Source organism: Poecilia reticulata, linkage group LG22 (genome assembly GCF_000633615.1).
Source record: "Poecilia reticulata strain Guanapo linkage group LG22, Guppy_female_1.0+MT, whole genome shotgun sequence".
Lineage (NCBI taxonomy): Eukaryota > Metazoa > Chordata > Actinopteri > Cyprinodontiformes > Poeciliidae > Poecilia > Poecilia reticulata.
This window is the reverse complement of record NC_024352.1, coordinates 12,744,354-12,758,279: the sequence shown is the minus strand read 5'-3', so window position 1 is coordinate 12,758,279 and position 13,926 is coordinate 12,744,354. Positions and strand designations below refer to the sequence as shown.

Sequence of the window (13,926 nt, the reverse complement as noted above, 5' to 3'; positions counted from 1 at the left end):
GGTCAAGAGAATCTTTTGGAATAGACTCTAGGGGATTAATACCCCCTGAACCTTTCCAGATTTTGCCATAATGTACACAGAGACACAGATTTCAGTGTCTCTTCCTATTGGGACTAAATGTGAATCATGGCTACCATAAAGTGATGCACATGTGCAGAGGATGGAAAATTATATATTTTTTTGTACTTTTATGAATGAAAACGTAAAAATGAGGTATTATCTGCTTAACTCTGAAACCTCTAAAAAAAATCAGCCAGTCAGCTTTCAGTAACCCAGTTGGTTAATTGTGTTTAATATTAGTATGAGTTTGAATGATTAGAGAACAAATAGCACCACATTTGTCAGAGAACTTTGAACATAGAAATAGTCGATACAACATCCAAAAAATCAAAAGGATTGCACAAATACAAGCCTGTCAAAATATACCTCCCTGTCTAAATTGTCAGCCAGTGGTAACCCTGGAGGAGCTGCAGAGATCAACATCTTATGTGGAATAATCTGTTGAAAGGACGACTTCTTAGTTCTGCACTCCACAAACACTATGAATGTGTGATGGCAATCTATCCTGAGTTCACCACATGAAAGATAGCATCATGCCGTTCTTCAGCTGGTCACACTTGATGGGGAGAGTGAAATACAAGGCAATTGTAAAAGCTGTAAAAACCTTGAGAGTATGGTGGAGATTCAAGCAGAATCTTAGAAATAAATCCTAGGAATATTTAGATGAAAAGATAAAATTATATTCATTTTTGAATGGCTCACTGAAGTATAAGAACAGCACAGTAGCATCATGTGTAACATCTGCTCCAAATACTGCAAAAATAATCTAAAGTTAAAGAAATAAAATAAAATAAAAAACCCAGATTGTGTCATCTGAATTTGCTATCATTCAGTTAATGGCCTCTTTTGCTATTTCAGCTGTTTTTATTTCAGATTTAATATCTCTCTTGACCGCCTTGACCGCAGGGTTCTCGGTTCCAAATCTAATAATGAGGAAGTATTGCTGTGCTGAATATCCCTCATTGTGGTCAAGTGAAATTGTCTCCAGAGTGAGAATCCTACAGTGACCCTCTCTCTCATCAATGATAATAAATCTGGCTCATAATTCATAAACGGTGTCAAAGTCTGACAATGATAGGTCTATTGATGCCAGAATGTTTTTTTTGTGTTTGTTTGCACAAAACAGATGCATATAAAGTGCAAAACAAGGTCAATCTGATCCAAAAGGCTGTTATGTAGCTATGCGTAAGCCAGGATATTTCTCCCCCAAAAGCCACAAATATGAATATAATGATCAGAAAACAGATTTGTTGCCTGGAAAACTGAAATATCTACTCTAAGACAAGTTAATAGGGCAAACTGGGAGACAAAAAGAAAAATAGGACCAAGGCATGTTGGGTTTACTTGGCCAAGATCTTATGTATAAGAGGTACTTTCATGGATGACAAAATCTAAATTATTGAGCAGTGGCTAGCAACCAAAATGCTAATATGGAAATGTAGGGCAGCAATTAATATTCTCAGAGAAATCCTTGATACTTAGTGTTATTTCCTGAGACAAGGGGAAAAACTTGAGATAAAAATAGATTTATGCAACCACAAACAACTTATAACTATAACTACTTACTACTACTTAAAATATAAAACTACAGCTCTAATAAAATGTACAATGCAAAAGTAGACTAACTTGATGTATACTTTTACCAAACTGAATTTCTTATTTATGACAAAATCAGCAAAAAAGTATGCAAATTTACAGCTTTTTAAATAAAACGGGTTACTCAATAGATAATCTACATATTCTATACAAAAATGTGATAAGTATTATCAAAACCTGACACTAATAAACTCGCTGTTGTGGGGAAGATAATTAAGCAGTTGATCCAGCACTGAAAGGCCTCGAGGCATTAAGCTAATCTAAAACCGGTCCATTAATCTGCAAATGATCACCCCTGTTTGATCTCACATAATCTCACAACGTCTGCCCTTATTTTCTCCTCTGGCTAATATCATAACAATGAGAATCTGAGCTTCCATCAGGTGCAGCACCTGGTCTCCATTCATCCACAAACACAGGCCACAGATGGCTGCCTTCTCTTAAAATACCCAGTCATCGCCCACACATATCTGTGTTGAGTCGTAACCTGTTGCTCTCCACTGGTGTGTGCTGTATCCAGAACAACACTTCCACTGAAGGTGATAAGTCGCAAGCGGCTTTGGCTAAGGCCACCGAACTGTCACCGTCCAGCTGAGATAATTATTTGGCCTTTCTCTGAACTCGTTGCTGGGCTGTAAGCTGTGGGAAACCGCTTTAAAATAGCTGCAGACAGGCATTCTACGGAAATCGCGTTAACTCCCCATGTGGTATAGGTTTAAACTGTTTACCAACAAGGGTGTGTTACCATTTGAAGCACATAACCAGACATAAAAAGCTCAATTCACACTCAGTGCATGGTCTGGGCTCCTTTAGCATAAATTACTGCATCAGTGGAGCACAATATGGAGGCAATCAACCTGCAGCTCTGTTCAGATGCAATGGAAGCCCAGGTTACTTTAATCGAGGCCTTCTGGTTGTCTGCATTGTGGTCTGGTGTCGTCCCTCCCAAGCTTTTAGGTCGGATGATTTTGCTGGTTAATCAAGCACAGTGACACCATGGTCATTAAGCTTGGTATTTTTATTGGCAGTGTGGTACACTAGATTTTCTTGGTAGATGGCTATGATAACTTTGTACTTAATAAAACGCAGAGGCTTGTAAAGTGACTCCCTAAATCAGCACTGACCCATTCAACAACCCCTTTCAGACTTCCACTTAGATTGCAAAGATTAATAGTTAATAGTTATCTATGCTGTTCCTTTTCTTCTTTGACTACATTAGATACTTCTGAGATTGTCTCAGATTCAGGAGCATCTTAGCCCAAGGACAGTGACAAAATGATGCCCAAGCCTTGGATCTCTGGTGCCTCTTACAGAACCAACTCCAGCCAAACCCCATGCCTTGTGGGGCATTAGCACGTTTTGATAAAGCACTCATAGCGATGTTTGATGTCAGTCACTGTCGTAGCCCTAACAGTGGATTAAGAATCTTGTATTGGTCTGGTGTAAATGTAACTCTTGAAAAATAATGTTCCAAGTGTAATGAATCCTTAGAGCCAGGCTTTGCTTAACTTTTTTTTAAAATAAACTACTTAATGCAATCATTTTATTTAGATGCTCCAGAGCATAAGAATTGAATGACAGGTAAGTTAAGGAGTTTACCCAACATTTAAAAGACTTAATTAAATGTCAAGAATCCCCTGGTAGTTAATGGGTGTTCCCTGACTTCATTATTCCTTTGAGGCATTGATGTTCCTTGGCATCAAGACAAGCATCTGTTAGTGTAAGCCATATGTGTGCGGTGGGTACAGCGTGTCTGCTGTTATAGCATGCTGAACCTTAGCAGGACACCTGCTGATTAATCGTGTTGAAAAGGTGCGAGTTCTCAAAGTTACAGAAGCAAAACTGTAGCGAACCCATTCTTATGGGTTTCTTTTTAAAAAATCTAATTAATATGAATAGGAAAAGCGGAACAAAAGAAGCATTTTACACAGTTGATATTTGTTTTTTAACAGGATTTGTGAGCTACAAATTATAACTACGTCAAAATAAGTCCGTTACATTGTTCATGTTTTTTTTCAACTTCAAGATAACTCATACAGAAATTAAAAAGAATTAGAAATGTGTCTTGTTCGCATAAATAAGGACATAAAAATCCTTAACACAGCAATCCTTAAATGAAATCTTTTTTCATTTATTAAACAAAAAGAAAAATCACTTTCAGTGGAGACCGAACAATTTCCCAAAAACCACAAATAAGCCCTCTGTACAATGTCTGGTTTTTAGTTGCAGACGGTATTATTGCTGTGTGGTTGGAAGTCTTGTCTCCTTGTCTCTCTGCATAGGAAGAATCTCTGTGATCCAGTATTTGAACAGGGAAACAACAGCGTTGGCTTCCTCTGAAACACAAAAGGACAGACTGAAACACTTCGGTTACTGCTGACAGCGCAACACCACATGAACAATTATGGTTTTTCTCACCAAAAATGTGTCAGCACATCATCTGAAAATCTGCTTCCCGCGCATTTATTTAGAGACATCCTTCATCCAAAGGATGTGGAATCCTTTCTTTAATTTCTCAACGTTTGAGCTCAGGTTTAACTTGTGCAAAAAGTAAAAACAAATGGCACAAGGAAGGCTTGTTGAGATAGTATTATTCATGGAAAAACTCCCAGGGTGAACCCAAACATGCTTAAAGGAAATCTGCTTTAAATCTGGTCTTGAAGTACATTAATTGCCATCCCTGGGGGGTAGAAGGAATAAGAAGAGCTTTGGAAACTTTATTTGAGGAGCTTTAAAAGCACGCATTCACCTGGATTAGCTCCTGCATGCCAGTGAATCTGTGTTACACTAAAGCATATGATACTGCTTGAATAAGGTGGATGGTGTTTGAAATGCTGAATAAATCCTAAATATGTCGATTTCAGTGATTCAGAATGATGATGTCAAATTTAGTAGAGATATGAAATGTCTTGTTCATACCCCTGACAGATTTAAATATAGAATTATTTTCATTGAACCAATAACATTTCTTTGAGATAGGAAATAACATACAATAGATGCAAGAGTGTGCCATTAATTTAGGATCAATTATATTTAATTTTAATCAATAATGCTTAATAAATGTATTTCTCGTTTTAATTTACAGCTAGCATTTAGCATGTTTCCACTGGTATTGTGTTGATTTTACCTTGTAGGAAGCCTTGCAAATCCTAAAATTCCACATCAGAATCAAGTTGTTGATCTGGTTGGATCAATCCAAAACTTTAATGTAACTTCCAGTCAGAACAAACACCTTTATCAAACTAAAAGATTACTTTGAACATAAATCTGTCAGGGATGTGAATAATTCTGGTCTTGGCAGTAAACATCAGTAGTTCAGGAAGAAAACACAATTATGACATAATATAAGCTAGTAAAAACCACAATGAAGATTGTCACATGTTAAGTCCCAAGGGGTATGAATACTTTTACCAGGCACTTAAAGCTATGCATCATCTAACCCAGTTAATCTGGTGCTGAATTTTACTTGGATAAACTGCCTTTTGCTATAGAAATAAGATGCCTCATGTGATGGAATAAAAAAACAAAAACAAACAATCTATACCTGTGAATAGACGCATGACTCATACAGTAGCTGCAGTGCTAGGGAGTTTAAAAAGCTTTGAGGCAGATGTAAAACGGGTGGGTGGAGAGGATTCTTTTGCAAAGCAGAAAACCAGTCATTTTGATGACACCTGAATCCTCTGGTTGGACTTTGTTCAAACTCATTCAACGTCTGTGCTCATCCTATTCCTACAACACAATCCGCTTGCCCTCCTAACCCACCCTCACCCCAACTTCTCAGAAAAGGTTAGAATGAAACAGAGACAGGAGGTGTCTGGGGATGCAAGAACGGTTTTTGACTGGTGATGGCCTTAAGGCAAGACAAAACATGTTTGCTAAACCAGGGGAGGTGCAATATGGGCAAGATCAGCTCTAGTATTAACCAAACAGAGGCAAGTAGGTACAGGTTTAGGCTGAAATAGGCAAGTGAGGGCAGGTATAATCAGCTGAGCAGTAAATATTAATAGGAGGCAAGCAAGAGCAGAGTGAGGCAAGTGTTAACCTGCAAGGACGTGTTTGAGAAGTGCCAGGGGCAAGCTCCAGCAACAACCATGGAGCGTCATTTAACAAAAAGCTTCTTACTGACCTATTTCCATTACACTTGCTATGATAACTTGACCCACCTTCAGACATGCTGGTGTCGTCATTGAGCTCCGCGAGTGCCGTTTCTAGACTGTCAGCTTGATTCTGTTGAATTAATTTTTTAAGATTGTACAGCTTGTTGAGAAGAGAGTTCGGGTTAGATCCGCTTTCTAGACACCTTAGAAGGCCATCCAGTGTAGCAGAAAGATGAGGAATCTTGACTCCATGAGGAGAGGCTGAAAATACAGTAAATTAAAAGTGGTTTGATATACAAGGCATTAATGTAACGTTTAAAATCTTATAAAGGACTAATATTAGAACATCTTCAATCTATCTGTACAGAAAACATTTAAGACAACATGGACAACACAAAGTGCTTTGAACACAACAAAAACAAGAGGGAGGCCTCAGAAATATGTGTGACCAACCCGTCAGATTCAGTCGCGATAAATGTTTGTTTGCATCATAAGCAACGTCTACTGTCTAAGTTTTGTGAAACTGTGCAAGATTTAAGTTTTTTCTCCAAAACGATTTTCCAGTCCAGCTGACAGATGTGAGTGCGGTAACCGTGTGTGGACAAAGGTCTTGCTGGTCAGACAGCAGCCCACTGTCAGATCACAGTGAGGCTCTTAATTCTTCCACCTTTCTGGTGCTGGAAGCTTCAGGTGGTTTAGAGACATCAAATTATTTCGCCCTTTTCTTAAACTACGAAGTCGGTGAAGATTAGAATCAAAATTAATCTTGGTAATTGTTCAATATTTCATCTTTTAACATTAAAATTAAAGTCATGAGAGTCGTCCGAGTTGAATGTGCGACAGAGAACTATTGAGCGAGTGTTCGTGAGATTTAAATGCACACAAATTATTGTGTTTACATTGATATGTGCAGTCAGATCAGTGCCACTCCACACCGCAAGCTCAACAATAAGGCATAAATATCACAACACACAAAAAGATGGGACAGCAAAATACATTTGACCCCCAAGCCAATCAGTGACAAGCAGTTTTGTGATGTTCCATTTCAGCCCGACTTGGCTCTCTTGGACTGGGGCTGATGCCACGTAATAATTACCAGTGGAAAACTCTTAGAATAGGGCAAAGTGGATTAGAGCCACATCATTTGTTTGGTTACGTCTTTCTTTGGATCAGTTATTCATCAGTAAATATGTTTTGACTAGGTTGACTCATTTCCAGTTAATTCTCTATCACGTATTCCAGTGTTTCTTTAAATGATGATCCTAAGTCTTAATCCAAAGAAATATACAGCGATCTTTTATTGGACTGTGAAATAGATGGTAAATGGAATTAAGTTATGTAGAGCTTTTGCAGTCATACTGACTGGGCCACATTCACACACACACATATGTATACACCGTTAGGAAACTTGGGGTTAAGTGTGTTGCCCAGGAAGCCGGAATTGAACCCATAACCTTTCGATTGCAAGACAACTACTCTACCTACTAAGTCACAGTCATCCATCCTGCAGGGAAATAATCCATTCTACAGACTGAGAGCTGCTTTAACAAAGGGAACAGGCCTGAGTGCAGAGACTATGATCAATGTCTACAATGGCTTGCAGTGGAGGTGCCAATACTTACAGTCTGACAAATAGATTTCCAGTGTTGTCTTCAGGAACTCTGACACCTCAGCAGCTTTCCTCTGGCCATCTTCCTCCTCCTCTTCATCTCTACTGTAAGTGAACTCCAGAGCAGCAGCACGGGGCATCAGTCCTAAGGACAGCAACTTCTCTTTGTGCCTCTTCTTCTTCAGCTTTCTCTTCTTGTTCCTGCTAATGTGCTCGCTTCCTTTGTCCACTGCCAGCTGACTCTGGCTTGACCCGCCGCTCACCGGAGGGCCATCTTTCCCAGAGTCCTGAGAAGGGCCTGGCTTCTTCTTTTTTCTTCTTCTCCTTTTTTGGTCTCCCGCCTGCTTTTCTTCATCTTCCTCTTCATTGCTCCTATGCACACTTTCCTCTGTTAGAAGCGAGAGTAAACTGCTCATTAGTGCAAGTTTGAAACTATTGTTTCAAAAGCTCAAGACAATTTCCACATATCTCTCCTCATTTTAGTTTGTAAGAGGATATATTCAAAGTCACCTGTTTAAATTTCCTTTCATGGACCCTCTCCTAATATTTTAAAGACTTATGCATGCAGTTTTGATGAGTTGTTTTCACAGTTCAGAATGAGAGAAAAATCCCACTATTTCTTGATGTCCCTCGGATTTAATTTTAAATTATTTTGCATTTTGTGTACATCAAAAGTAAGGTTACAGCATTTTTTTCTGCTTTGCACTAACCAAATCATCAAGTACACATTTCCGTTATCACAGGTGATAACAGTCAAAGAATTATAGTATAAAATTATACATACTTTGTCAATTTTGATTTATGCCGCACCTAAAAGATGAATTGTCAGCTATCGTTGGCTGAACTGAAGAATTGAGAAAAGTAAGGATTCATTTGTAAACAGTTTTTCCAGGTTATTTGTCGTGTGTGTATTTATAGCATAAGATAAGTATCTGTAACCGATCAATTTATCAGTTTGCCACCTGCGCAGGCTGTCCTGACAAATTATTTTGAAGAGAAACAAATGTTTATTTAACACAAATACATTATTTGTTATGTATATTATGTTTCTGGGTGGTTAATATTCTCCCTTTTCATGTATAAATGGATGCAAACTTGGACAGAATTATTCAACCGTGCTTTATGATCAAGCTGTTTCAGACATGCAAGTCTCAGAAAAAAAAATTACAGCCCTATAAAGTGATATACAAATATATTCACCCAAGATCAACCATCAGCTGCATTTCAAAAAACTTCATCTCAACTTAAAAAAAAGAAAAAAGAGCATGGGTTAATTTTTACTGGTACTTCCAGTATTTTCCTGCATCTGAGCTATAAAGACAATCAGAATAAATGACTTCAATGCTTGGGAGAGCAGATAGCGAAAGCCCATATCATAAATCTGTGTGAACTAAATGGTGCATGGCGAAGTCCATAAATGTTAAGACTATGGCTGTCTTACCAGCAGGATCTTCTTCATGGTTTACGCTTTCAAGCTGGAAGAGTGCGACAGATTTCTCTGCATGTACATTATAGCCTTGAGGAGGAGGTAAGACTGTGTACATCCGACGGCATTGACTGGATGCATTTTGTGGTTTCTCTGTCTTTCCTGATCCAAAAGTAAATAAAAAGAACATATAAATGCAATATAGAACAAGAGCAAGGATGCGGCAAGGTGTGAGCTTACCAAATGCATTTTCTTCTCCGCATGTTCTTTTCACATGAGTTGTGGCCTGATCTTCTGAAATGGCTGATAAGTTTTGTTCCTTTCCCTGACTGGTAATTGCAGGATAGAGCTTCTGGAGAACTTTTGATTTAAACACTGTAGAAACAATACAGTAATATCTAGTAAATTGTTTTTTTTGTTTTTGTTTTTTTTAGACAAATCTCATTCCTTCAAGACTAGGAAGGGTCTTTTACATACAGTCCTGCTTTATCAAATGCTGCATCATTTGACTCTAACGGACCCATCAAACTAAGTAAAATCAAGCAAAAACGAAGCATGTAGGATTCAGTGTCTTGCAAACATATTCATATGGTTGAACTTGGTTATTTTTTACATTTTACAGCCACAAAAATATTTTAAAGAGATACTTTAAAATATCTCTTTTTAAAGTATATTTTAAAAAGAGATATGCAACACAAATATATAGCATAACTGATGAAAGAAAGCAATACATTGTTTTAGAAAATCAGAAGGTTAATTTCCGCGAGGGCATGTCACCCTGCCAGTTGCACTTGTGAAACATTTTTAATCTTGCTATGGATAATCTTTCACTTCACCAGCACGGTTTGTGTTGCTTTTTCACACACAATTAAAAAGACTGTATTGTAACAAACTATGTAAAACTCGAAGAGTCTGTAAGATTGCATCATCATCTCAAATGTGTCCTAACCACCAATATAATAAAACATTATTCTCGTTTTTTAAAAATATTATTACTCTATGTCATACTAAAATAATAATAAATCTGCGGGGTGCCTTCACAAAAACTTCATGTAAACAATGAAGGATAAATTGATTAAAGTTATTAGATTTAGCTACGCGAGAAAACTGCGATGGAGGAAGAAAGAATGAGACACGTGCATTTGTTTACAACATGGCTAGTTAGCAACTTAGCATGAGACTAAACCAGCTAGCTGCATTATCGAGACATATGTTTAGACATATGTTGTAGATAGTCTATGACAAGCTATTGTAGGTGACAACAGTTATCAACTCACCTTCATTTCTGTGTGCCATATAAACATTTCCAGCGTTCTCGAAACGAGGAAGACACAAATATCTTAACAGAATGCTAAGCAATTTAGCGAGCTAACTATGCTACCATCGTTCTAGCACTGCTAATTCGGCGTTGGCTATCTAGTACCTCGCATAGTTATTTACAAACTAAAGCTGAGTTACAACTATCCAACTGATTATTTAACTACGCATTAACCAGACTAACGTTTGAAACTCGTCTCTTCCTCACCAACATTCACTGCCCACCCATTTGAAGGTGGAAACAGAAGAGATCGCAATGGTTCAGCCACAGAGCCAAAATCAGTTCACTTTCCTACAAATTTTCAGTAAATTTACTTTTCTACATGAATAGCTTTCTTATTACGAGGGTTCAATACAGAAAACGGACGACTTTAACTCACTCTTCAAATCGGCAAAAGAATTGTGCTTGTTTTACACAATACCAAAAGGTATTATAGGTTAATATAACTAAAGAATCGTTTAAATAGACGATTACGGGAATAATTGTTTACATAAAGTAGGTAATAAACTAATACAATCTAATCATAAACAGGACGAATTAATTTCGAGACGAAGGCTTTCAGAATGGCCCACGTGCATTTATTCTGACGTCAATCAAACAAGATAATCAAAGTTTATTAAATATCATGATTTTTTTTTAATGGATAACTTTGTTTTCTCCTAAAAAGTGATAAATCAGACTAGAGCTCCCCGTGTGTTTGACTCCTGTAACAACAACGACTTGGGGCGTGCGCACGCCAAGCCTCGCTGTAGGACGGGATGGAAGCGAGATGAGAATACTAAGCAGGTACCTCATGGCTCAGTGTCGGCACAGGATGAGTTGAGATTTGCGCACCCATCAAACTTGGCTTGGGACCTCAGCATGTGAGCGCACTTTTGCACAAGGAGGATCCGCCCAGGATGTCAGCTCTGAAGAAGGTAAATCCCCCCCGCCCCTCCTTACTCACCACTCTAATATCGCAGGACACATTTAATAATGTTACAGTAAATAATAAGATGTATCGCATGCATGGCAGATAAATGGGTATTTAATCTGGGCTGGCTGTGAGATTTTTAGTTGTGCAGGGGATTTGGATGATGCATTATCTATATGGTTTACACTTATTATCCACAATGTAGTATGTTTTTTTTTAAAATTCTTTTCGTTGTTTTGTATGCACGTAATTTCTCTACAACTACCTTGTAAAGTTGCTTTCATTCCATAGAAAAGCTTGTCTGATGGGAGGTTAACGCCAAAACAGTCCCTGTTGTCTTAGATTAACTTCTAAAATCAATTATATATCATGTTTAATCCACCTAACACATGCTTCTAGTGCGCAGTCACGTAAAACTGAAAGTGCTGTGCTGACTGTAGTTTCTGTGGGTGGATGAGCTTCACTGACTGCCTAACAGCTCTGTGAGCAGTGCTGGCAGTCGTGAATGAAAGTGGTGGTTCTTGCAGCTGAACATATACAAAACTACAGAAATTAGAGGCAATATGTTACATAACACATTGCAGGGAAGATTTCAAGAGCGTATGCAGCATTCAGATTGAGTACTGTCTTGAACTCATATGACTGATGTGAGGAACAGTTGCTGTTAGAGAGAACACTAAGCTATAATAAATTGTATCAGCTGTAAAACAACGACAACTTGTGTTGTTAAATATTCAGAGTAGTTGTAAGTGGTGATGGCTGGACTCCAGCTGATTCTCATGATTGAGTGACACAAGAAGGAAGTTGGATAGATTGCCTGCTCCAGCAGGTGAATCCAGAGCAAATGCACGGCACTCAGTACGCACCGTGAGTGACAAAGTGCTTGCTGGCAGCACTCACATAGTCAGACATCATAATCAAAGAGGCACTAAAAATAGATGACCATATTCGTTGCAACTCTTCAGAAGCTGTGTGGAGTTGCTGCTTCTTCACCCGAGCGACTCAGAAATTTACCTGAGTAGTCGTCGATGTCGAACTCTCGACCTGCTTAGTAGTACTGAAGCTTTTATTTTAGAGCGGTCAATGGTCAGGCAGCACTTCATCAATGAAGCACATTTGCACGCATTAAACTTTGCTGTATGAAGACTTGGATAAATTATGCATTGAAAATCATTCGAGAGAAAACATGTCTGTACGTTTTATTAAGGGTCTGAACAAAATGTTAAATGTCATTATGCAGGTGGCAACAAATACTAAAAACTTGTGGTTGTCGTAGTGAACAGTGATAATTATTAGTAGTAATTATCTGACATCACATTAACAGAACCTTGATGTTTTTCTGTGAACACACTGCTGGGCTCCTCAGTACGTAATGTATGCATTATTGTGTAATTCATAATAAATAAAATGAATTTTGAAAATGCTAAAAGAAAATGAATACATAACTTTTTGGTGGATAGGTGCTGCTCACTAATCCACATCTTTGATTAAAACTAAAAAATCTCATCACGTGAGCTTCCTCTACTGAACCAGGCAGCTGCTCACACTTTTACTAAAAAGTAGATGATTCATATGAAGATTTTTTTTTTTTCTTTTACTCATAATTCTCACAATCATGCTCCTCTGAAAAGAAGACAGCCTAATTAAAAGATACCACTTGGAGTGAATAGATAAAAGACTAAAACACCTAAGACTGCCTTTTTTCAATAGATTTCCAAGGCTGTGAAAGCTTCCGCAGACGTACGCTCTCGCACAAACAAAAGAGCTTGCCTGGACTCTGCCTGCTTGGAGGTGGCGAGATGAAGCTCTTTTAATCTATTTGACGATGCATGGCTTCCTGGAAACTTTAATTACAGTGCCTCGCAAAAGTACTTATCATTTTGCATTTTGTCAAATCACAACCACAAACCTCAGTGAACTTTATAATTTTATGCCAGACCAACCCAGAGTAGTACATAAATGTGAAATGCAAGAAAAATGAAGCATGCTTTTCACATTTCTTTTTAAATAGGTTGTAGAAACATGGTGCCCTTTGACACCACAATCAAAAAACTTTTACTTTGTTATAAAACTACCGCATATATCAAACATGAGTTAAAAGAAAATTTGACTTCATAATTTGATACCTTGGAATTGGTCCTCTGTTTCTTTAAGAAGCGCATACTCTTCACAACACTCTGCCTTCAGTACGACATCACCACAATTCTTCTCATTAAATAGGTGGCGCTTTGTGGACCCAAACATTTAAGCACCCCAGGGGAATTCCTCAAACATGCATGAAATAATTAAAGCAATACTCAAGGTATGTTTTTGATGAGATAATAACATAACACAATGTAAAGCTCAGAAAAGTCGATTTTACAAAATCCCCCCTTTAAAAATTAAACTTCAAAAATGTTGTCTAATTATTGGAATTCTATGGTTCTTTGGTGTTAGTGGTGGCACTTGTTTCAAGCTGCATAAAAATGTTCATGGTAAAGAGGTTTTGTTTTGATCAAGTCATTGAGATACAAGTTGCTTAATTGCTAAACTCGTAGATCTTGACTTTTTGAGAAAGAAACTTTTTTTTTTCCCTCTAAAAAACTGAACATCAGATGAGAAAAAAATCATGCAGCAGCTCCTTAAATCCTCCATAGATGATGAACTGATTGCAGTCAGGTGTAGATGCTACAATCAGGCCAACCACGCCCCCAGGAGGGATCCACTGCCAGAATAAGAGGCTAACAAGCACCTCCATACACCCAGGATTCTTACATATTGTGTTTTTATGTGAGGAAACCAATTCAAAGTTGCACACAATTGTGAAATGGAAGGAAAATCAAGTTTTCAAAATTCTTCATCAATTAAAACTTTAAAACCACCGATTGTATTTGCATAGAACAACTTTTCTTGGCACCACAAACT

General features: G+C 37.9%; 2 protein-coding genes across 9 annotated transcripts in view; one reads left to right on the top strand and one right to left on the bottom strand.

Moving 5' to 3' along the window:
• Positions 1-275: 275 nt before the first annotated feature.
• Positions 276-10,538, bottom strand: erich1 (glutamate rich 1). Its single transcript, XM_008399526.2, has 6 exons — positions 10,069-10,538; positions 9,032-9,166; positions 8,807-8,953; positions 7,379-7,753; positions 5,823-6,017; positions 276-3,992 (listed from the first exon to the last, which is right to left on the bottom strand). Exons 1-6 carry the CDS (start codon positions 10,085-10,087, stop codon positions 3,892-3,894), a joined length of 972 nt encoding a protein of 323 aa, XP_008397748.1. The 5' UTR covers positions 10,088-10,538; the 3' UTR covers positions 276-3,891.
• A 306-nt stretch (positions 10,539-10,844) lies between these two features.
• dlgap2a (discs, large (Drosophila) homolog-associated protein 2a) overlaps positions 10,845-13,926 on the top strand; it is a 184,945-nt gene continuing 181,863 nt past the window's right edge. For 4 of the 8 annotated variants that reach the window (XM_008399515.2, XM_008399513.2, XM_008399514.2 and 1 more), the window contains exon 1: positions 10,845-11,026. Coding sequence is in view for 6 of the 8 variants with exons in the window: in XM_008399513.2 (XP_008397735.1) it covers positions 11,009-11,026 (18 nt within the window). In the remaining 2 variants the exon portion in view is untranslated. The remainder of the gene's footprint in view (positions 11,027-13,926) is intronic. The other 4 variants (XM_008399525.2, XM_008399524.2, XM_008399517.2 and 1 more) reach the window with 3 other exon arrangements.

Bases quoted from the DNA above. Each gene is read 5' to 3' on its own strand.
- erich1 (XM_008399526.2), bottom strand. The intron at 7,754-8,806 runs GTAAGACAGCCA...CGCTTCTAACAG, and splicing joins CCATGAAGAAGATCCTGCTG to AGGAAAGTGTGCATAGGAGC. The intron at 6,018-7,378 runs GTAAGTATTGGC...CTGTATTTTCAG, and splicing joins GGAAATCTATTTGTCAGACT to CCTCTCCTCATGGAGTCAAG.